The sequence below is a fragment of the Pyrus communis genome, chromosome 16, assembly GCF_041283825.1.
Source record: "Pyrus communis isolate YQ-2024b chromosome 16, ASM4128382v1, whole genome shotgun sequence".
NCBI classification, from domain to species: Eukaryota; Viridiplantae; Streptophyta; class Magnoliopsida; order Rosales; family Rosaceae; genus Pyrus; species Pyrus communis.
In genome coordinates this window covers 3469316-3493487 of record NC_142580.1, presented here as the reverse complement: position 1 = coordinate 3493487, position 24172 = coordinate 3469316, and the positions used below count along the sequence as shown (strand labels likewise).

The following is a 24172-nucleotide window of genomic DNA, read 5'->3' as shown; positions in this document are numbered from 1 at the left end:
GCTCTTCTGCCTTCCTCTCCCACTCTCAAAAAACCGCTCTCTCTAAAACCCTAATCAAAATGTCTGTCGAAAATCACCTCCTCTTTATACCCAGGTCGGTTCTTCACTCCTCCGTTCTTGGTTTCGAGGCATTTGCCTGTTTTCTTCTCCTCACGGCGGTCTGCGCCTTCTGCCTCGCTCCCGGCGGTTTCGCCTGGGCTCTCTGCAAGGTCCGAGCTTTCCGGGCCATTCCGGGTCCAACTGGCTACCCGTTCATTGGGTCGCTCACGGTTTTCACTGGGTTAACTCGTCACCGTGTGCTCGCCAAGATGGCTAAGAGCTTCAAGGCCGAATCTTTGATGTCTTTCTCTGTAGGTTTGACCCGGTTTGTGATCGCAAGCCGCCCGGAGACGGCTAAAGAGATGCTGAACAGCACAGCTTTCGCTAACCGCCCCGTGAACGAGACGGCCTACGAGCTTCTTTTCCACAGAGCAATGGGGTTCGCGCCGTACGGAGATTACTGGAGGAATCTGAGGAGGATTGCGGCGACCCATTTGTTCAGTCCTAAGAGGGTGGTCGGCTCCGAGGTTTTCCGACGTGAAATAGGGATGAAAATGGTGGAGGAGCTAAAGCGTTTGATGACGGAGAACGGCGAGGTTCACGTGAAAAGGGTGCTCCATTTTGGTTCTCTCAACAACGTTATGATGACAGTTTTTGGGCGATGCTACGAGTTCGACAAGGGCGGAGATGGGCTGGAGCTCGAGAGTCTGGTGACTGAAGGGTATGAGCTACTCGGAGTTTTTAACTGGAGCAACCATTTTCCTTTCTTGGGTTGGTTGGATTTGCAGGGTGTAAGGAAGAGGAGTAGAAATTTGGTTTTGAAAGTGAATGTTTTCGTTGGAAAGATGATCGAAGAGCATCGGCTGGAGAGGGTTAAAGGTGACAACTTTGAGAAGGAAAAAGTTGGAGATTTTGTTGATGTTCTGCTTGATTTGGAGGAAGATGACAAACTCAGCGATTCTGACATGATTGCTGTGCTTTGGGTACTAAATTTTTACCTTTCTACTCTAATTAAACTTGTAAACAAACGAAATTAAAGATACTAACATAAACGGTTTTACAGGTGACGATGTTCTAAGTAACCCTTTTCACGAAAATGACATTAATCACTATTAAACAACAATAAAGTGGCTTAAATAACGTGTTTTATTGTGTATATAATCTACCGGCAGTGAAAAATTGTGACCTAAACTGTTCTAATTGCAGGAGATGATATTTAGAGGAACAGACACAGTGGCAATTCTACTCGAATGGATCCTTGCAAGAATGGTGTTGCACCCAGAAATCCAGTCCAAAGCTCAGTCTGAAATCGACGCCGTGGTAGGCTCCACGAGAACCGTCCAGGGTTCGGATATTCCCAACCTGCCTTACCTCCAAGCCATTGTGAAGGAGTGCCTGAGGGTGCACCCACCAGGCCCTCTCCTATCCTGGGCTCGCATTGCCATCCATGATGTCTACGTGGGGGATAACTTTGTCCCGGCTGGAACATCTGCCATGGTGAACATGTGGGCAATCACACACGATGACAATGTTTGGACTGAACCGGAGAAGTTCAGTCCGGAGCGATTCATGGCGGAGGATGTGAGCATCATGGGGACTGATCTGAGGCTGGCGCCTTTCGGTTCCGGGAGGAGGGTTTGTCCCGGGAAAGCATTGGGATTGGCCACCGTCCAGCTCTGGCTTGCTCAGCTGCTGCAGAACTTTACCTGGGTTGCTTCGGAGAATTGTGACGTGGACTTGTCGGAGTGTTTGAAGCTTTCGATGGAGATGAAGAGCCCGTTGGTCTGCAAGGTGGTTCCTAGGCTTGTTTGATGAAAGCTTTGTTTACTTGTTAAACCGACCCTTGCGTAATTTAAGTAGCTTGGTTAACAAGTTAGGGTAGACTGTAGTTTAATTAGAGTCAGTCGTGGTTAGGTGTGCAAGGTTTGGATATGTTAGCTGCCATAGCTGGGGGGCTACCATGCACAAGTTTGGCCTCATCTTTTGGGTTAAGTGCGGGTAGTTTTGGTTAATTAAGTAGGGTTAGCGTAATGCATGGGCAGCTTATTGACTGTATAATACAGTTTGGAATATATGGTAATCAAAGTTGATTAACTAAGTTTGCTAAATTCTATGTATAATTATGCTATTATGTTTTATGTCCGCTAATTCTAATTTGCAAGTCGAGTTGGTTTGTGTTTGTGTTTATACAACATCCCCACAATTTTCTACTGTGATTTTGTTTCTTCTTGTCCTTTCATTTTGTGTCGCAAGTTTGTTTACTCAGTCAAGTTAGGTTAGGAACATTGTTCTAAAAATCCCGGATCTGCCTAGACGTTAGGTGGTTGGTCATCGTTCCGATTAATGCTTAAACGTTTGGAAATTAAGATCATCTCCAACCGAATGAGGGTTAGATGTCTCGTTCTAGTCCTTTGGTTTTTTAAGAAATTAATATTTTAATAAACCATGCAGGGTTATATTTCTAACTATTTGCAACCATGTGGTAAAAAACCATCTCCAACTGAGAATTGTATGGTCAAGCATAATTTATTATTTAAATTTAAAAACTACATCAACTTAAATTTAGGAAATTGTTATTGACACTTTAAAAATCTCATTCTACACTCCAAACTTTCTATATTTGGAAACAAAAATACACTTGTGAGGAGTGTAGAATGAGATTTTTGGAGTGCCAATAACACTCCTAAATTTATAAGAAAAAATGAGAATTTTTAATGTTATTTAATGGCTTAGGAAGTTACAGGAAAACAATTGATTTTTAAATTGTAAAAAAAATAAATTCAAATATAACTGCTAGTTGACGTTAGCTAGCCGTTACATTCAAATTTGTGGCCCAACCCAGGATTGGCTGGCTGGCTAGGTTGGGCCAGACCGTTGGCCCTTTTTTGTCCCTTGGGGTCCACGAGCTCTTTGACCTACCCCTTAGTTGGGGACAGTTTTGAAGCTATTTTCGACCCTTTGGACCATTCGGTTGGAGATGGCCTAAGAAAGGGCGCCTAGACTTGTTGAGGCACCTACTCATACCTACTTAAGCATCAATCTAGGTTGCGACTCACTTAGACAAAAAATAAATAACTTTCATTTTGCATTTTATTTTATTTTTTAATAAAATGTAAGAAACTTGTTGAAAACTTAAATGAACACACTTTATATACTTGTTCTTATGTTTTCATTATATTCAAATATTTTATCATATATATGTTAATTGATTTTGTAGTTTACGATAGAATTATACATATTTTAAGTATAAACAGACACTTATTTACACGAAATATAATAAATTTACTTAAATCTATCTGGTCCGCCAAGGCACTAGGTCCCAGCTCACCGCCAACTAGTATCTAGCGTCTTTTAGAACCTTAGTTAGGAAAGATCATTAATTTGGCATTTGTGAAATTAAAGTCCAGACCAAGAGAGTACCAAGTTTTGAGGACGTGGGTTTTTGTTCATCTTGCTAAGTGGTTTCATGGCATAATTTCAATTTTTTTCATGGTATAGGTTGGCCCACAATTGAAGTCTAACTGTTATACGTGCTTCATGTCACTTAATTTGTGTTTTCTATGTGTTTGAGTCGAAAATTCGTCATACAAGAGAGGCCGTGTATGGATGTGAAGTTTAAAAGAGTCTTACGTCAGTAAAAAGAGAAATTTTGCAAATGCATGCAAGTAAATTGAGTTACTCTCTATATTACAAAGGCTTATGATTGAAAACGGACTCCCTTCGCTTGGTAAAAATTAACTTTAAACAAGAATTAAAAAAATAAGGAAATACGAGAAAGAGACATTTGAACATATTTGAGGGAGGGACCATGAAAAAACAAATATGCCAACTTTAACTTGAGAACGAGAGTGTATGGGGGCAATTCTTGCATAACAGACTGATTCACGATGCTGATGAGGAATGAGGTTCGTCTCTCGTTCAAGTGGTTTATAGTTTCTACATCTTATCGTATTTTAGGCATATATATGTCGTGACATCTCTGTTGTAGTAAATTTATGTCGATATATACGTGATTGTAATCGAGCAGCATGCATGCTGATTGATGATCAAAGAATAAGAACCAAAGGCTGGATTTGGTAGGATGGGTCGGGAGATTCATATTCCTTTTCCTTTTTGAAGGATAGAGAGAGAATATATATGTATATATGGAGCAGCAACCAGCAGGGATATAAATAGACACAACTCCTTTTCATTTTGTAAAGGAGATGCAACACTATAGTGATTCCGATGATAATCTTTTCCGACTACGTCACCGGCAAGTTCATGGTTCATTTTGCATACAATTATCGGAATTTTTAAAATTGATAGAAACGGTTTTTGAGATTGTCTACCGTCAACCATTTTGATTTTTCTATGAAATATCTCAATAAAATTGAAGAAACCAATAGTTTAAGTGAAGGGTTGTTTTGACAAAAATACCTTCAATTTAATAGAGATTTTTCACGGAATAACTAAATTGATCATCAGTGGACAATTTCAATGATCATTTCTATCGATTTTTTAAATCTTGGAGACCAAAAATGTGAAGCGATGCTAATCTCAGGACCCATTATCCTTCAGCGAGGCCTTCACGCCTTGTGCCGGAAGCAAAAAACTCATCCTTCCTCTGATATGTTCATATGCAAAGCTGTGAAATCAAAGTTAAGGTCATGTCCGGAAAACTGACAATTTTGTTTTGAGAACAACATGCTACTTTTTCCCATGCACGTTTTAGAAATATAGCCAATCGAGCCCCCTCGAAATTCCTTTGGCGACGCATCTATGTCAAAATCTTGTTCGAGTTACTAAATTTGAGTAATAGTCTTTGACATGTTTACTTTTTAAAATTTCTATTCATGTGACATGTAGTGGTGAGAAATCTTATAATATCAAGCATATCATGGTGTCATTGATTAGGTTACAAATATTAATAATCCAGTTGTGGTTAAGGCATTTTTATTGTCCAAATGTTGCAATATCAATTTCATTTTTCTATTCATCATTTGAAATATTATATCATTCATCATATGACGTTTTACCTAGTGGTAGAAAGTAATAATGCTTATCCATCCTAGTGCAAGTTGGACCCGCACATATCATCATTTCCACTAAGATTTAACAATTTAACCCACTAACACAATCGTTTATAAAAAATAAAAATAAAAACTAAACGAGATTGTTTTAGTGCCTTGGTGGTAGTGCCCATCGGGATGAGCAGCCAGGCGCGTTACCGAAGCATGGGCTTTTTAAGTCCTTTGAAAACGAATCACGTTCGGCCCAAATCGGAAACACAAATGAGGCCAAGAGCCCGAAAACATCATCGTCCTCGACAGCTGGTTCCAACTGGTTCGCATCCACTCCGAGCTATGGCCATCTCCAACTAGCTAACACACTCTCTCTCTCTATCTCCCTATCTCTCACTCCCAATCGGAAATGGATCCGATCCTCACCACTCGCCGGACCCGAAAAATCCCACCCAAACCCGATTACTCAACGGTAGTCATCCACGACGACGATGACTCCGAGTCCGATCGACAGAGCAAGCACAAGAGCTCTGACCTGGAACCCGACCTGTACGCCACCATGGTCTATAAGGGTAATGCCGACGAAGACGAAGACGAAGACGACGACGCCTCTCTCCCTCCGCTCCTCAAACGCCTCCCGAAGGACTTCGGCGGCGGACCCTCAATCGATTACTTTGACGACGAAGAGGAAGACGACAACGGCGGCGATTTCGGCACAATGATCATCAAGCCCGATCGAAACCGGACCACGAGGAGGTCGCGCGACTTCAAGCGGGCGTCGTTCGACGATGACGGAGACGGCAGTGGGTTCTCGACATTTGTGGTGAGGCCGTCGAGTGAGAGAGAGTCGGTCAGCGGGACCGTGGTGAGGAGGACGAGCAGTGGCGCTGGTTCGACAATGAGTAGGGCAGTGGCGAGTATGCAGGCCTCGTCGGAGTTAGGAGTTGGGAAGCAGAGGAGGGGCAGTGGGTCGTCGCACGGAGAAGAGTATCGGCAAACCACTAAAATGTCGTCGAGTTCGATACCAGATAGCGTTACCAGAGAAGATCCAACTGTAAAGTACGAGCTGCTCAATGAGCTTGGTGGGTTTCTTGTACCTTCAACTTATATGCATCTCAGCTGCTCCTGCATTTACTTCTGTTCAATTTTTCTGTGAAATTTAACTGAGAGTGGATTGAATGGCAGGGAAGGGGTCGTATGGCGCTGTTTATAAAGCTAGGGATATTAAGACGTCGGAGCTGGTGGCCATCAAAGTCATTTCATTGTCTCAAGGGGTATGTCTCGGTTATCTTCTTTTCGGTTTTTTGTACATTTTGTTTGTAATTGGTTTGATTTTGAATTTTTGTTTTGATTTGGTTTTAGGAAGAGGGGTATGAAGAAATTTGCGGAGAAATCGAGATGCTGCAACAATGTAACCATCCGAATGTGGTTCGGTACCTGGGAAGCTACCAAGGAGAAGAGTATCTTTGGGTAATGAATGGCATTTGCTTTTATTACTGGTGAAATTGCTAGATGATGAAGCTGTTATTGGTTTGTGTTTGTAAGTAGGGTAGTGCAAAATCTGAGACTATAGACTGCTCTTTTGTTGTGTCATGTTAGATTGTGATGGAGTACTGTGGTGGTGGTAGTATTGCCGACTTGATCAATGCTACCGAGGATGCTCTGGAGGAGTATCAAATAGCCTACATTTGTAGGGAAGCGTTGAAGGTAAGATCAATTTTGATTGGATATTCGAGTTCGAAGTAAACAATTGCATCTCATTAAGGGCTTCTCCCCTGGTTTATTTATGCTTAAATTTTGTCATGAAGTGCCTATAGAATGCTTCATATATGTTCTCGCAATTTTATATGTCAAAGTAAATTGAGCTTGACAAAAAAATTTCAGTGATGATGCCGCCTTACATATGTTCTTTGTCTATTCAGTTTATATTTATCAATGTAAATTGTTTGCTGTATTTGGACAATATTTCTTTTGCACAGGGCCTTGCTTATCTGCACTCAATTTTCAAGGTCCACAGAGATATTAAGGGTGGTAATATTCTGTTAACTGAACAAGGAGATGTCAAGTTGGGTGAGTGCAATTATCTTTCATTATATGCAGTACTATCTTGGTAAAATTGTGGATGTTCTTTACATACATATTATGCAGTTCCTTCACTGCTGATGACGTTCTCTTTTATAATCCTTCTAAACCTTAGTGGCATTATTGCATCATCAACGAAAATGCCAAGGGGCTTCTTCCCTTTAATTAAATTTTCAACATTCCAAGTTGACAATTAAAATGGAGTATAATAAACTGTTCTGTGCTATTCTTTTCTGTTATAATTTTTCTTGTACTTTTAACTACATTCTTACTCAACTTTGGTGTATGACAATATTGGCAGGTGATTTTGGTGTTGCAGCTCAACTTACAAGAACCATGTCAAAGCGCAACACGGTATGTTAATGGTTTTGATAAGATGTATGTGATAGCTGCTGCACAGTTGTGTTTAATTTGATTTAATTTGTTATTTCCCCAAAATTTTCCCTTAATGGTCCAGAAGTTGCTAGTAGTATGCTCTAAAGGTCAAAGATTATTATTTTCTTCTTCTTTTTTAATGGCGGGTTTCTTTCGGGCACTTGTAAAAGTAATCAAGGGAAACTGATGATTCCCTGGACTTGACAATGACTAACATATCATGGTTTGATAGGATGAACGGTTACAAACCTTGGCTTTTTGGTGATACTCTGTTTGTGCTTGATACATGAAAGTTCTTTTATTTTGTTCTCAGTTCATTGGCACTCCACATTGGATGGCTCCAGAAGTTATTCAGGAAAGTCGCTATGATGGAAAGGTATCATGCGATTCATTTCTACTCTACACAGTTTTATTTCCTTTGTCTTGCTTGTTTCTTCTCTATGTGCTGCCCTTATCTAGACTGACTTGTTGGTATAATTCCAGGTGGATGTATGGGCTCTTGGTGTTTCTGCAATTGAAATGGCAGAGGTAATATATGTTCAGCATGTTCTTTTCAAAACTGAATTGGGACTGATGACTATTGTGTCCTATGTAGAGAACACTGGTATTAACTCCCACGATGAAATAGTTGTTTATGTCTTAGCACCAATTGCTTACTCATTTCTTCATGAGATTACACCATTCATAGTAATGATTGTTGATTACTGTCATGTTCTCCTTGTAATAATTTTCAGGGGCTCCCTCCAAGATCTTCAGTGCATCCAATGAGGGTTAGTGTTTTAACCTTTTAGTTTCTAGTTACTCAAAAGTTAAATTACTTATTTTTCATCTCAGTTTCTACCAAGGTTGCATGTCCAATTGGAACACAGATGTCACTTTCTATGTTGCACAATCTTTCCTTCATTGCTTTTATTGACAGTAGGTTAGTATATAGAAATAGTAAAAATTTTAATGTTTCTCAAGGGGCTTGTAGCTCAATGGTTAAGAGTATGCACCCCTGCACCCAAGTTACCGAGCTCGATTCCCCCCTCCCTATTATTGCTTGTAAGAAAAATTGGATGTTTCAAAAGAACCGTGCCTTGTTGATGGCCCCTGATACATACAAGTAGCAAAATTATCATATCACTCATAAGTAGGGATCCTGTGATGTGATGTGTATTCCATGGCTCAAAAGTTGTGTGGTTGATAGCACTGATATAGGTATGAGAATGATTGGCTTGATGAAGCCTCCAAATTTATACAGCCTTCATCTATCTTTTCCCTGGTTCCATTATTCTCTTTTGGTTTACAAATTTCAAAAAATTAGTTCAAAATTAGGAATGCTGTAAGTTATGAGGTTTGAAATCTCCCATGTGTACATTACTCTTGGAAATGTATATGATATTATAGAGGATTTTTTTGCCACTAGAAGTTATTGAGTTGACCACTTTGAGTTCACAATTAAAATCCTTTTTTAGTGTTTCTTTTTTTCCTTTTCTCATTGCTTCCACATTTTTTTATTTGTTTCCATGATTTCAGTTTTAATGGACAGAATAAAGGCTAGGGAATTAATTGCAGATTCTACTTAGAAAAAGAGGAAAGGAAAATTCTGCAGCATTCATCTTTCAATTGCTTTTTCGTCTTTCCCAATTTGAATGTTAATTTGTTAAAAAAGTTCCCCCTTTTTCCCTTTCACGTTATTGCTTGTTGAAGGGATAAGTAACCAATTTATTGTCTATTATAGGTTTTATTCATGATATCCCTTGAGCCAGCCCCGATGCTTGAGGATAAAGAAAAATGGTCCGTTTTCATTCTTTTGTATATCTGATCTTTCTGTTGCATTATTTAGGACAGTAGCCTGTATGACAATGTTAAATTATTTTATGCTGTATCTTAAAGCAGTGTAGGTTTTGTGATTTTATTGTTATGGGATTTGCGCTCAACTGAAAATTCTTTATGACAAAAGGATAACCACTGCCATGGTTCAAATTACTGAGCACGAGTTCAACTTACTTCTTGGAATGTGATTCTTTGCCTGGGACTTGTCCGAGATACTGCATTTGAGTCTGTTTTTCTTTTGAGAGGAGTTGCGATAGAACTAAAGAAGTTCACATGAAACACGAAAGAGTTCTAATATAAACTCTTACCGGTGCAAATTATTATGTTCACGATGGTTCTAACTTTTTTTATGTATAAACCCATTGTTTTTTGCTTTTTATTGTGCAGCATTGTGCTCAAATAGTACTGCGTTCTTTTGCAGGTCTCTTGTGTTTCATGATTTTGTGGCAAAGTGCCTAACTAAAGAACCTCGTCTACGCCCTACTGCATCTGAGATGCTGAAGGTAGTGCTAATAGCGAATGACAATATGTTCTATTGGCAAAATAGGATTATGAAGAACCTCTGTTTAAAAACTTTTATGTCTATTTTTCTTCAAAATCAAATTCTTTCGTGAAGGAATCGCTTGAAGCAAATTTATACATAATGTTGATGATACTCTTGCAAGAATATAATTCCTGGGTGGAATAATTATATTTACCTTGAAGCAGATTTGGTTAAAAGAAAACAAACATATCTTAATCTGGCCAAGAGCTAATAATCTTGGATATTGTGTATCTTTATTAATTTTTTATTTAAATGCAGCACAAGTTCATTGAAAAATGCCAATGTGGTCCCTCTGTAATGTTGACAAAGATTGAAAAGGCAAGGCAAGCAAGGGCTTCAATGGCTTTGCAAGCACAACATATTGCTCCACCTGAACAGGATAGTGTACGAATTCTTATTTTGTCTTTCCTTGTGCAACTCGCGTCAAGTCATTGTCTTCTTACATGTTGTTTATAATATGAAGCAGACAATTGAAGCTCCCAAAGTCAATGAGGATTATGGAGATACTGTTCCTTCAAGGCCACTTCAAGTGGAAAATGAAGTTTCTTCAGGTAACACATATCTGGTGATGTGGGAATGGCTGGGGAAAGTATGCTTGTTATTTGATGACTATAGGTGCAAGATACTTATCTTTGGAATCTGACGTATGTGAAACCTATGTTTAACAGGTAACTTTGGCACCTTTATTATTCACGAGGGGGATGAAAAAGATGAGATCTCTAGTGAGACAAAGAGTTTTAGTGTCAAAGAACCTTCACCTGCTCCTGGACTTCCTGGAAGCGCCTCCAATGCTGATGCAGGAGGCAAATTACCCGAACCCAGGTGCTGCCCTCACTTTTTATTTGTGAATTCCATTTAGAAATCTCGTTTTTTGATTCTCCCCCAAGGTTGATAAGATTGCTTTATGTAATATCAATTGCCTAGTCAAAAGATAAACTTTAGTTCCACAAGAGTGCTCTAATTTACCATGATGTTCTATCAGGGAGGAAAATTCAAGTAGTATTACCAAAAACAGCATTCCAGTTACGCACACTCTACAAGCATCTGAGCAGAGCATAAAGACAAAAGGCATATCTCAAGTCCAGGTTGGAGATCCAAGCGGTATAAGCAGTGGCACAGTGAAGAATGAAACTGTCAGCCGGAAGGCTTTCGCAATGCAAGATAAGGTAATATTCGTCCTGAGGTCTATGCTTGCCAGTTGATAGGTCCCTATCACAGTTGGACAAGCCTTCCTCATTTCTTCTTGTCAAGGGGCATCTCTAATTCCATCTATTCTCACTAATCGAAAATTATCCCAACCCTTTGACTTAAAAACCAGCCCTTCCTAAAAAAATGGTGGGTTGTCAACAGACTCAACACTAGTATATAATTACTTATGTTCATGTTCATGGCAGCTATGGTCCATATATGCAGCTGGTAATACAGTGCCTATTCCATTTTTGAGGGCAACCGATATATCCCCCATTGCTCTTTTATCAGACACTGTTCTTGGAAGCATTCATCAGGATAATAGTGGAACTGTAGCCATGGAGGCACTACAAGAGCTTTTTACTGGTGATGGACAGTCTAAGAAGGGACGAAGAGCGCAAAACGAGGTCAAATCTCTCTCTTCTCTCTGCATTCCCTCCCTCCCTCTCTATCTCTAAGCATTTTCTGGTCTACTGATGTGCTGCAGATTCCCCTCCCTCCAAGTGTTTACAAAAGGCTCTTTACAAGTTCAACTCTAATGAATCTGGCACAAGCATTAGCCTACCACAAGATGTACGTCAACCAAATTATATTTATCGAAATTTTACTTTGGCTTGGTGAAAAATTGAAAGAAAATTGTTTTTTGTGCGTAATATGCAAGCATGTCACATTATCTATGCTGCGGCAAGCATGTCCTGCATGCCGCCACCTTCCTTGCATTGCTTGTTATTTACTCGAGAGACTTCATTTGCTTTTAGGTGCTATGAAGATATGCCGCTTCAAGAAATGCAAGCAACTCAGGAGCAACAGACTATTCAAAATCTTTGTGATACACTAAGAACCATTCTTCGATTGTAGGTAGGGGGGAAACGGAGCTTCTATAGTGTAATTTTGTTGATTTTCGATAATCTGTTAGACTGTTACCATCGCAATGGCAATGGCAATGGCATATGTGAAGGGCTGTAGATAAAGTTACTGAGGCTAAGTAAGGGCGAGGAACAGTGCGGGCAACGGTAGGTAGGTAGGTAGGTTATAGTTGTGGTGTACCTAGTACGGTTTGAATTCCGTCAAGTATATATCTAAACAGTTGGTAGTTTGTAATTGTGCTCTACCTTCACCTTGTAAATTACGCATTTCATTTCCCCCAACATGAAATTGTATGGACGTTTTAAAATTTTATGGGGGTCAATGTAAGAAAATAAGTCCATGGTAATCCTCTGATGATGTTGAGGAGGATAACCCAGATGAGCGCTTTCCAGGTGCTCCTTTATTTCATGCTTTTTTTATGTCGAGTGAGACTGAGTTTCATATCTTTAGGGTTCCACTTTGCTTTCCGTATTCAGATTCTTTCTTTTTTGGGCCGTACAATGTGCAAATTTTGTTGAGTGGGCAAAGGGACCATTCCATCTCCTGCCAATCTGCCGTGCCTAATTCAGGGTACGCAAACTCTCGGTGGGAATTTCGTACGTGCCACTCAAATTTACGTTCTTAAGTTCTCAAGATCATGAAATAGCGATTTGCTAGATGTATAAGATATAACTAATAAAACGGATCTTGTGTTCTGGAATTGGAATAAAAGAAAGATATTTAAAACGGCTCGTATGTTGTGACTTGGAATAAATGTTTTTTGGTAAAGGAAGGGAATATTAATTTATTCATTCCTAATTTATTCCTATACAACGTCTAGGAACAAGAAGATTAAATTGGATTTATTGACAGATTCCCACGTAGTCCAAATAAAAAAAAGATCCAATTTAATCTCTATTGAATTTTAATATCAAAATAGTAGATATAATTATGATGCAATGGGTTAGGTCCACTTACTTTTTATTTTGTTGATTTCCATTCGAAGGCCTTTATCATACCCCGTAAGTTGATCCTGGGTTGTAGGAGACCTACGGTACACGTATTTACTTACCCAACTATTGGCACTCAAAAAAATTAATTGTGCCCGTCTTGTAAGTGTATTTTTTTTCTTTATAAATATAGAAAGTTTGGAATGTCAATAATTATTCCCTACTTAGCACATTCATTATCTAACACTAAGACAATGCGTGCATTAAGTAAAAATACATGTATGGTAGCCAATCCCACATTCTATTTTAAGATTTCACGCTCTCAAGGCGCCCTAGGAAGTTCGTCTTTGTGTCAATTGATTACTTCACCAAATGGGTGGATACAAAATTGTTAGGTTCGTTTTGAAGTGCTTTTAAAGTGACTAAAATCCCTTTTGGTGAAAATATTTTTTAAATTAATCCTTAGTAAAAATCCAAGTGGATCCTGAAATAACACTTGCAGTGTTTTTTACAAGAAGCACACATCTAATGCTTCTTCCCAAAATTATTTTCCTCAAAAGTGTTTTCAGTTATTTTAAAAACATTTTCGAATGAGCCCTTAATCAAGAGCATCTCATACCGTCTCAATTCATCTAAAAGAATTTACATTCATAACGCCAATAATGTACGTTTTATAATATGAATAGGTGATATAATTCATGACTGTCCTACTGAAAAATTGCTTGTGTGGTAGCACTGAGAAAAGGGCTAAGGAGAATGTGATGTGAGCAACTGCACTCACATGAAAAGAATCCATGGGACTTTTTGGAGAGAGAAAAAAGGTCACTGTTTCCACAAAGCAGATGGAAGAAAAACAAGAAAGAAATGAGAGAATTGAACGGTTAAAATTGACAACATGAATTGAATACAAGGCACTGTGACTTGTGGGAGAGTAATGAGAGTGGGGATAGGTTTGATAGATACTGTGGGAAGGAGGGAGGGAGTTGCTTCTTGTCGGTTTTTTGTTGCTATCCTCAATGGTTTTGGTTGGATTTTAATTTCATGTTCAATTCTTAGGACAAGAAAAAGTCTCCCAATGAAACACTCTGTTCACAATGAAGCATTCGATCAGGATATCATTGCAACGGTATTTTAAACCAACTACAAATACAAATTGGGAGTGTGATTGATTTGTGTTTCATCTCTTAGGTACCACAAGAGTTTCTCCTTATTCTTTGCAACAGAAATGTTATTGTGATGGTATTTGAAATAATCATGAGTTGTCATATTGAAAAGTTAAAACGCAATTTGAGCGACTTGGAAGATCGTCGTGAAAAACAAGCCAATTGAAAGTTAGAATCCCACAGTGAGAGTCTTGGTGATTGGAGATGGAAAGAGATGGGATATGCCTTCAAAATGATGAAGATTGAAATTGAGTGGGAAGCGTAGTGCAGCGGAGGATGATGAACTCATTTCATTAAATTAATAATATTTATAATAATAATTCATCACTCGATGATCAGTAGTTGAGACAAATTTTAGGTTCGTATTCTATACAGCACATCTAGAATTCTATTTTTGATATTGATGAATCACACGATGGTGGTTAGGAGATGGTGAAATGCCTATGTGAGTATTCTCAATCTTTAGAAAAGTGAATTGTTGTAGCTAGTCACCAGTTGGTCTCTTCTTAAAATACAAATAAAATAAAATAAAATAAAAATATTAATAGTACAAAAAACTTATACGTCAATTGAAAAGAGGGCATGTGTCCATTTTGGGAGGACCCCAAAGCAAATAAGCGGGTTCACGTCCGTTTGTCGTACATCGTGCGGTCAGTTTTCGTCAAGTACTGTTTATATTTAATTTTAAATAAAAAAAAACTTACAATAATTTTTTACTGCATGATGTACGATAAACAAATGTGATTGAAGAATCATCGAGATTCTCACAAAGAGAAATTGGAAAGGATCTTCATTCATTTTCTCCCCCCATCCTTACATTATCTGATTTAGACCTCCCTTTAATTTCCTCATTGACAAATTCCTAGTTAGGTTACATGAGGAGGCTCTTCATTAAGGAGAAAATCCTTCACTATGCCTGATTTATATTCCTTCCATATCTATTTTTCTCATCACGTAAGTTTGTCACTGAGCAAAAAGACGAAGGACAATAACTTGACTGTCCAAATCCAAACTCATACTTTTTCTCTCTCCTCGTGTAACTCATTAGTTCACATCTTTTATACTTCTTTCTCACATAACTTAATTATTATGTGATTGAGAAAGAGATAAAGAGAATCAGAGAATATGAACTCGTGAGATGCAATTTTTTTCTCGAATTGATGGAGGGGTCGTTGTGATTGGATGCATTATATACGTACAAATATGAAAAAGTTCAAAGTTCGTTAACTCGACGTAGCATGTGGCACAATTTAACGTATTGAAACACCCAAAGAAGCATGGCCATTCAACCTGAAACCAGCTGCTGATCCCCATCTACAAGTAACCATCCTCCAATCTGTGGGGAAATAAGTGATCCCGTGTATATTATAATATCGCAGATCAAACATTTGAATATCGAGAGTCTTAGTGTTGAAGATTTAAGTTTTATTTACCGAGATATTTTGTCGAACATTTTATGGACTTGTTGTCGTTTACCGAACCATGTTGCGCACATATCAACGTATGTCGAAGTAATCTAATAAGTGCTATTGAGAGAACTTGTCGAGTACACTCGACGCAACCTGCCGAGATATGCCTAACATGCATTACTTCAAACATTTGGTGGTACGAAAGAGATTCAGACCAAACATTCGAAGGATTCTTAAAAGACTTTCACATGTGTATTTTCCAAACTTCAAATAATTCTGAAACCACTTGGTCCCAATTTACCATAACTGTATATATGTATATGTGTGTGTAGAGAGAGAGAGAGAGAGAGAGAGAGAGAGAGAGAGAGAGAGAGAGAGAGGGTAGATCTTAATCTCAGATTAGACAACACATGTACAAGGTAGGAGAAACTAAACTATCCTTAATCACAAATTGCCCAAAAACACTGAAATAAATCAACAAAATGAAACCAAAGAATCCTCAAACGAAAAAGTCTTTCTAAATATAACAATAAACCAATTCCCTTTTTAGTTCACCACTGAGATTTGGCAAACTAACTATTTTCAGATTGATGGGTTTCTTTTCTTAGCTAAGACCAAACATGTGTCAAGCATAATCTAACAATTAATGTCATAAACATGCAAACACGGGCCTAATTATGCTCGTTATAGCAAATTTGCTCCCTTTATACGCCGGAGTTTGAATCTCGTCCTGATAGTTTTGTTTGCGTGTATAGTTTGCTCAAGTTCGAGGCTGCTTTGGCTCAACACTAAATCTTGCCCAATTGTTTTAGCATTTTAACTACGTATTTGGTTGAAATTTGAACAACTCCAAGTTAGAATAATTTTGCACACAATGATTAATATATAAATAATAATAACATATATACAACTTGTTAGACTACTAATTTGTTTTCTGATTAAATAGCTGTATTTTACTACTACTACAACAACAACCAAATCTTATCCCACCATATGAGGTCAGCTGTATGAATTCTATAACGTCCATGCACTAGGTTTTGCACCACTTCTTACGTTAGCTCCAAAAACCTTCATATCTTTTCTTAAAGTTTCAAGTGTTTCTAGGTCTTTCTCTACCCTTTTTTCCCTGAGCATCTGTCTCGTAGTCGCATATTTCAACCAAAGCATCTATAAGTCTTCAGTTCACGTCTTCAACCATTAGTGTAAAGGGTGTATTTTACTAATGGTGTATAATAATCAAGGATACCATTTGGCAATACGAAATATTACTTTCAAAGGTGGGAAAGCAAAATTTTGGTGAAGGCAATTACATCCCCACACGTTACTGCTTCATCTTAATTTTTCTCAGAAAAATATAGACTTCATAATTATCAACCATTTCAACGGCCAATTTAAGTGTATTCTGTTGGCTTTTTGACAAATTGCAAAATTTTAAACTCACTTAAAATACTTTGTTTCTTCGAGTTTGTTCTGCACTCAAGTTTGAATATTTCAAATGATAAAATTTACAATTTTGGAAAGCTATATTTAGATTATCTTACCGTTTATCTAAAAGGATCTCTCTTCTCCTGTATAGTTCCTTGTGAACTTGGAAACCCTTTGAAATATTTGAGGCAATTAATTTGTACAACATGCTATTTTAACCAAGGCATATGATACAAAAACATAGCATACGAAGAAACATAGAGAATTTTGAACTACATTAAAAAAGACTTGTGGGATCAATTTAGACCACTAATTATCTAAGGGGTTGAAAGAATGGGTTAAACTGCACAATGTTAGTTCGAATTTACCTTTGACGAGAATCGAACTAAAGACCTCTCAGTTATAAGTAAATAAGAATATTATTAGACTATAGTACTAAGTGGCTTTTGAGAAACAATATTTACGCAAAAATAATGGTTTGGGGATACTAATTGCTCTTAATGTAGAGGATTTACTTCAGGACCACCAAATTATAATAATTTGTTTAGATCGATTGCAACATATGGATCGATGGTTTGTGATGAATTAATGGTTGTATGGTCAATTTTGTCATACACCTATTCAATGGTTCAATAATTGTCAAGGAGGAGTACAAAATGGAAGAAGTCTAATTAACTCTAATTAAGGATTATTAATTTTCCATTAAGGAATGAAACTTGATCAACTCGGAGGCATCATTAACAATTTAATAAAACATAAAAGTATTAATTTTTCAAAAATGCCTTCATTTTTCTAATAATTGAAAGGATACGTGCTAAGGTGAAGTATTAATTTATACAGATAGATATACCGTTATTGCAGTGTATCAGTTCAATAACAAACCATTATGCATTAGTTATGCTTTAGAAGACATTATATTAGAGAGAGGATCTGACCGGATCCTCCAATCACATCTGTTTATCGTATATCGTACGGTCATTTTTTATCAAGTACTGTTTGTATTCAATTTTAAATAAAAAAATTTATAATAATTTTAGACCGTACGATGTACGATGAACTAATATGATTAGAAGATCTTCTAAATCCGGCGAGGATCCTCTTGGATTATATTATTCAACCGAGATGCTGCCGTGATGTGTACCCCATCCGTCTGAGTCCCGTTGGGTAAAATGGCTCAAATTGGGAATCAATGGAAGGAAGAGACTGAAGAGAGGGTGAATGGAATGATGTCACCCAAGCCATGAAGGCCATGGTTCATGGTTGCCTGCTTCTCCCCAAAAGGAGTAAACATTGTAAGGACCCCATCAGTGTGTCAGGCTTTGATAATGCTAAGATTCTCTGAAACTCTACTGTCTACTGGGGTATATATACACATATAGGTATAGGAGAGTAATGAGGATTTTTTCCGAATTTTCTTTGTAATGATCATTTTCAAATTCTTTTTATAAAAATTCTAAAGATCCGTAAATCATGTCTGTTCAATCATACATTGGAGGACTACGATTTGAGAATTCATATAATTCTCACAAAGAGGATCATCTTTCGAAACGGAGGAAGGAAGTCTTTGATTTGTCATGATGTGGTGGGGCTTTGATTTTGATTTGTTGTTTTTTAGGACACACATTTTACTTGGGGAACTTCTTTTCCCACTGTTTTTCTGTTTTTGATTGAGTGTGAGAGATTCCAAACCACTCTTTGATCTGTATCATCATTTCCATTGTATGTTTTGTGTCACTAATTTATGTGGATGTGGTGGTGGAGGTTGGAAAAAAAAAAAAAAGTAGGATTTTCTTTGTTTCAAAATTCGCTTTTTTTTTTAATCTATTTCTATTTGAATGATCACGATTAAAATGAGTTAATATCTTGTGTTGATTTTCTTTATAGAGAAAGAAAGAAAGAAAATGAAAAAAGTAAGAGAGGAGGGAGGGAGAGGAAATTTGAAGGGAAAAAATCCTACTCCGAGTAAAAATTGGAGTCAATGATGGCTAACATGATGATACTTAAAGTATAAACAACATGAAACATGACTTAAAGCTTTTATCTTTATATGATTACAGATTGTTTGATCAGGACATATTTTACATATGATAAAATTAGCGTGAGATTAAGTATAATTAAAATACAGTAGATTTTTATGTGTTTGTGAAAATGACTTAATCAGATACATGATTAGGCTGTCTTCTTTAATTTTTTTTTCAAGATAAAAATGCTTTCCACGAGCACTTTGAAGTGAAAGGAATTCAAGCTCTGAAAAGGAGCGGCAAGTTAAAGACAACCCCTCATTGATCTAGGTTGGGTTTCTCAAATTTCCAATAGTTGATCAACAACTGTGATTTGATTTGTTTTCTCACCGTGGGTGCCCATAGAAATAGGACGTATATGTATTCTCACAATGCATTATTTAAGATCATGGAGGTGATGGGTACGAAATTTTTTTTTAGTGTGTCGGGAATACGGCTCAATACATCAAATGTTATAATACAATTAATTGAATTTTTTTTAATAAAGTTTTCAACCAATTGGATTATTAGTTAAGTGATAATCTAATAGTGTGATTTGATTGACATGCTCAATACTCTATAAAAAGTATACAAATAGTTGCTTTTGCAGCGACAAACAAGAAGAAATTCAAAGTCATGCAGGCAAACAGAAAATGAATCAAGAAAAAAAATGATTCATGAAGGGGAAGATAGAAATAAAACCCTTTTCTTTGGGCCACAGTAGAAATAAAACTAGAGATATTACTAGTAAACAAACTAGTAAGAAATTAAATTTCACCAACCTTTCTAAAGATATTATTAAATTAATTCATATTAGAAATTTCAAATTTATGGTTCTTATTTCAAATAGTTTTAGCAATGGGTTTAAAGCCAAAAATAGTTTGGAAATTACATATTAAGGAAAAATGATGTGCTAGCATGGAGTAAATGGTGAGGTTGGTAATGTTGGCATAGATAAAATCCCACCACCATAATTGGATATTTGGATACGATGGTGCTATCTACACACATGTTTTTAACCTTCCACACATTTTTTTTTGTTAATTTTGTTGTTTGATTTTCTTCAATCATTCGGTCCAATGGCCAAAAAATTAAGAAAATTGTGTGAAAAGTAAAGAGATGTGCGGATAATACCACTCATTTAAATACAATGAGAAAATGTTATGTTGGCTATTAGCTTTTGAAGACAAAATTACTATCAGTAAGACTACCAAAAAAATTATGTATCTTTGTTACAGATACCTTCTAAATAACGTGGTCGGATATCTATACTCAAGTTTTTAATGTTTCCTTTTTTTTTGTTTTTTTTTTTTTGTTTTGTCTCTTCCTTCCATTTAGCAGAGAATATAGGGTAGAGGATTTTCTCTTCATCTGTAGAGGGAGTTTATTTTTCACCTTTTATCTTCAGTCAGTGATTTTATCCGTTTACTTTGTTTGAAGAGAGAGAGTTGATTTCGTGTATGTGTTTTGTCCAGATGATTGGATGCACGTGCAAAACCAGAAGGTAAATTCCTTATTCCTTCTCAACTTCTACTGCAGCTTTTTTTTTTTTTTTTTTAATTGTTTATAAATAATTAGTAAAATTAATTTTTGAGTAATGTGATGAAATACTATAAATATATTATATATAAACAAATTGGTATAGATTCCCATCTTCCACCTTCGTCAGTTTCTTGCTTCTCTGCCACCTCTCCCTCCTCCTTCCTTCTTCTTCCTCCCCCTCTGTAAGCATCTGCTTCTTCTTTCTTTATTCTTTCTGCACTGCTATTTTCTGCAGTTTCCTTAATCTCAGATTGCATGGCATTCTGTATTTCTTGTGTTTTCTGAGTTGTTTGCTGTGATGGGATTTGAGTTTTGATTGTTTTATGATCTGGGTTTGCTTGCTTTTACTGTAAAAATGATAAAATTAGTATCTTTATTTCTTGGGTTTTGATCTTTGGATTATGATCAGCATACCCCTTGGTTTTATCGCAGTATTGAACTCAATTAAGAGACTCCAACAGCACAGTGATTAATTTTTAATTAATAATCAGTAATTATGTTCGATGAGTCCGGATTTTGTATAAAATCCGCTGGAATTATGAATTTGTAGAATTTGAGTGATACAGATTTTTAACCCCCTATCCAAAGTTCATGAGCTGCAATTTTGCCTCGTATTCCTATTTGACCAAAAAATAAATATTGTGTTTGCTCTATATTTTTTTTTCCTTCTAAATTTGATCTTTTTTTTTTTGTGTGGAAATAGTGGTGTTGAACTTGTTGGAAGCATGGCAATTTCCGGGGTTCGAAAAGATAGAGAGTTGAGGATTCATGAAAGTTTGGATGAGCTGAGCACTGATTTGGCAGACTACATTGCTGAGCTATCAGAGGCATCCGTGAAGGAGCGCGGCGTCTTTGCAATTGCATTATCTGGTGGTTCTCTCATTGGCTTAATGGGGTATCATGCTTTCCCTTCCACATCCCCTTTTTCATGTGCTTTGACTTTTGTGTTAATACGTAACTTGTGATGGTGGGAAAACAGGAAACTGTGTGAAGCTCCTTATAACAAGACTGTAGATTGGGCCAAATGGTATATATTTTGGGCAGACGAGCGTGTTGTGGCGAAAAGTCATGTCGATAGCAACTACAAGCTTGCGAAAGATCGCCTTTTGTCCAAGGTTTGTATGATATTCTTCCGTCTTTTTTACCCTCTCAGACTGTGCAGGCTGTATTTTGTTCTTGAAGTAATTGAGTCAAAGAAATGTAATAGAGATTGCTTGTCTTGCTTTGAGCATGATGCTTTCTTCTTCCGGTCTTTCTCTCTTTCGGAAAGCCAAATGACAGGATGAACTTCGAATAAAAGGATAGATATTAGCATTATTATTTTGATCCGTTCTGTGTTTTACCTCTTTACATGACGACGAGGTGACTGTGATTTAGTACGCGACAATTGTGTACTGGATCTAAACTGCTTATCATATTAAGGGGGGTGTATTCAATTGAGATTTTGAGGGATTTTAATTCTTTTAATGAATCTAGGGGTATTCGATTAGGATTTAAGTGATTCTCTGAAATTCAATGCGTATTCAATCAGGATTTTAAGATAGTTTATTAAAATTCTTAGAAATCCGGATGTATTCAATTAGAATTTTAAAGAAGTTTATAGAATTCCAGGTGTATTCAATTAGAATTAGAATTTAGAGAATTTGGAAAAATTGAGGAATTAGAAGGAATTAGACAGATTTTGTAGTGTATTTTAAGCATCCACAAATCTCGCCTCTTCCCATGAGATTTCGAGGGAATTGAATCAAAATTTTACATAGAATCTCTAAAACTCCGTAAAAATCCATTAAAATCTCTCAAATTCCCAATTTAATACACCCCCTAAATAGTCAAGTTTCTTGTATAAGAAATTTACTAGCTGTTGCTGATTTCTGTAGTTTCGCTAAGTTTCTGTGTCATCATCGGAACCACCTTATATATTGCAGCCATCTTCTGGTGCACATGTTCAACTTTAACAATTCTTGCGGATAAAGTTGGCTTTTAGTAAAAGGAGGATCACTGCTGCAGATTATGTTGGTTGTTTCTCCGTCATTTATTGCATCTTAAACACCATGAACCTATCTCATAGCCACTTCAGTGAACTTTCCTTTTAAACAAAGTATTTACTGAGATGTATGTTTTTTTGTTCCTCTTTGAGTTATGATCTTCTATTTTTCATGATTTTCCATATTTTAATTACATGATGTGATGAGTTCCGCCATTGGCAGTAATGATTTTTTTCTATTTCAACTGGTATTGGACAAACTATTACTCACTTGTTGACTTCACATATGGCTATCTCATGAACATCTCTTCACAACAGCATGAAGATCTTCTAATATGCAATCAGCAATTAGTTAATCAAGCTATAGATTTTTCGTTCATGGCTATCGGGACTCTTACTGAATGTAAAATATGCTAGTTTGTGCACGTAGTATCATTTTAGTATTAGAGAAGCACTCAAACTTATGACAATCTTGTTGCCGGTGAATGTGATTGAATGTCGTCATTCACTTTGTGTTCATGTATTTTCCCAAAGTTTCGGAAACACATTAATATCCATTTGTTAGTATATTGGAACTGAAAGCTTTCATCGCCCATCTGTATTCGGTTTTCCCATGCTCATTTTTATTTCATGTTTGCAGGTACCTATAATTCCCAGTCATGTGCATTCTATTAATGATTCAGTGTCAGCAGAGGAGGCTGCTGATGACTATGAGTTTGTCATTCGCCAGTTAGTGAAATCTCGTGTGATCAGCGTGTCTGATATAAGTGACTGCCCCAAGTTTGACCTAATCCTCCTGGGAATGGGTCCTGATGGGCACGTCGCCTCACTATTCCCTAACCACTCGGTGCTGGAGAAGAAAGATGAATGGGTAACTTTTATAACTGACTCCCCCAAACCTCCACCCGAGAGAATCACGTTCACTCTGCCAGTCATCAACTCGGCATCCAATGTGGCGATAGTCGCAACAGGTGACAGCAAAGCAGAGGCTGCGCACATGGCAGTCGACGACATGGGATCTGACCTCCCTCCAGTGCCGGCTGCAATTGTCCAGCCACTGAAAGGGAAGTTGGTGTGGTTTTTGGACAAGGCAGCTGCCTCAAAACTTGATGACGGTACTCAAGTCTCCGCATAGGATCGAATCCCTTCGTGTCTAAGTGTATGTTTTGCATTTACCGGAAGGATTCGATGCCTGTGATTCGATCACTTTCGCCATTAGTCACCTTTTGTTCAAGCTTTTGGGTTAATTTCCCCTGTTTTGCCTTGCCTTCCTCTCTCGTTTAGTGGGGTTTGGAGAAGTGTGATAATCCTTTTATAAGAACAGGTCAATAAATTTGGGGACTTTAATTCAAAAGTCATTTTTCTGGTTTTACTTTGCTAATTGGAAAGACTCAAACGTTGGATGATGTTTTTCTCATGGATGGTTTCCATTTAGTAGTTAAAAGCGTTTATCATTACATTTGAGGTTGTTTGTCCTCCCTCAATATCTTTTGTGACAAAAGAAAATATGACATGTTTAGGGTCTGATGATAACCGTTTCAATTTTTAGTTTTTCATTTTTTTGAAAACTGAAAACTTGTTTATTAGCTGTTTTTAAGTTAAAAAAAAACGTTAAAACCAAGCCAAAGTTTGAAAAAATATCAGCTTTTTGGTTTTCGGTTTTAAAAACAATGAAAACGAAGTGGTTATTGACCGATTCCTTACTTGAAATCGGAGTAAGAAGGTGAAGTGTGATTTTAATATGAAATTGGACCATAAGATGCATTTTATTATTATCAATTTCTTTAAAATAGGGTCCCACACC

At 37.1% G+C, this 24172-nt stretch overlaps 3 protein-coding genes across 3 annotated transcripts; all 3 read left to right on the top strand.

Annotated features, from left to right (window-relative positions):
- On the top strand, positions 1-2137 carry LOC137730641 (cytochrome P450 78A5-like). The gene is made up of 2 exons (XM_068469615.2): positions 1-1022; positions 1246-2137. The coding sequence occupies exons 1-2, from the start codon at positions 60-62 to the stop codon at positions 1849-1851; spliced, it is 1569 nt and encodes a 522-aa protein (XP_068325716.1). The 5' UTR covers positions 1-59; the 3' UTR covers positions 1852-2137.
- A 3155-nt stretch (positions 2138-5292) lies between these two features.
- Positions 5293-12223, top strand: LOC137731837 (serine/threonine-protein kinase 1). Its single transcript, XM_068471074.2, has 18 exons — positions 5293-6124; positions 6228-6316; positions 6405-6512; positions 6642-6749; positions 7022-7112; positions 7426-7478; positions 7813-7875; positions 7983-8027; positions 8234-8269; positions 9223-9278; positions 9739-9820; positions 10120-10245; positions 10328-10412; positions 10530-10683; positions 10844-11027; positions 11256-11456; positions 11537-11622; positions 11808-12223. The coding sequence occupies exons 1-18, from the start codon at positions 5452-5454 to the stop codon at positions 11905-11907; spliced, it is 2340 nt and encodes a 779-aa protein (XP_068327175.1). The 5' UTR covers positions 5293-5451; the 3' UTR covers positions 11908-12223.
- An 8200-nt stretch (positions 12224-20423) lies between these two features.
- LOC137731106 (putative 6-phosphogluconolactonase 1) lies at positions 20424-23901 on the top strand. Its single transcript, XM_068470187.2, has 4 exons — positions 20424-20566; positions 21088-21279; positions 21364-21499; positions 23009-23901. Exons 1-4 carry the CDS (start codon positions 20445-20447, stop codon positions 23501-23503), a joined length of 945 nt encoding a protein of 314 aa, XP_068326288.2. The 5' UTR covers positions 20424-20444; the 3' UTR covers positions 23504-23901.
- The last annotated feature ends 271 nt before the right edge of the window (positions 23902-24172 follow it).

Coding starts and splice junctions, on each gene's coding strand:
- LOC137730641 (XM_068469615.2), top strand. CDS start 60: ATGTCTGTCGAAAATCACCTCCTCTTTATACCCAGGTCGGTTCTTCAC. Junction 1,023..1,245: donor ACATGATTGCTGTGCTTTGG/GTACTAAATTTT, acceptor TTCTAATTGCAG/GAGATGATATTTAGAGGAAC.
- LOC137731837 (XM_068471074.2), top strand. CDS start 5,452: ATGGATCCGATCCTCACCACTCGCCGGACCCGAAAAATCCCACCCAAA. Junction 6,125..6,227: donor CGAGCTGCTCAATGAGCTTG/GTGGGTTTCTTG, acceptor ATTGAATGGCAG/GGAAGGGGTCGTATGGCGCT. Junction 7,479..7,812: donor CCATGTCAAAGCGCAACACG/GTATGTTAATGG, acceptor TTTTGTTCTCAG/TTCATTGGCACTCCACATTG.
- LOC137731106 (XM_068470187.2), top strand. CDS start 20,445: ATGAAATACTATAAATATATTATATATAAACAAATTGGTATAGATTCC. Junction 20,567..21,087: donor CTTCTTCTTCCTCCCCCTCT/GTAAGCATCTGC, acceptor GTGTGGAAATAG/TGGTGTTGAACTTGTTGGAA. Junction 21,500..23,008: donor AAGATCGCCTTTTGTCCAAG/GTTTGTATGATA, acceptor TCATGTTTGCAG/GTACCTATAATTCCCAGTCA.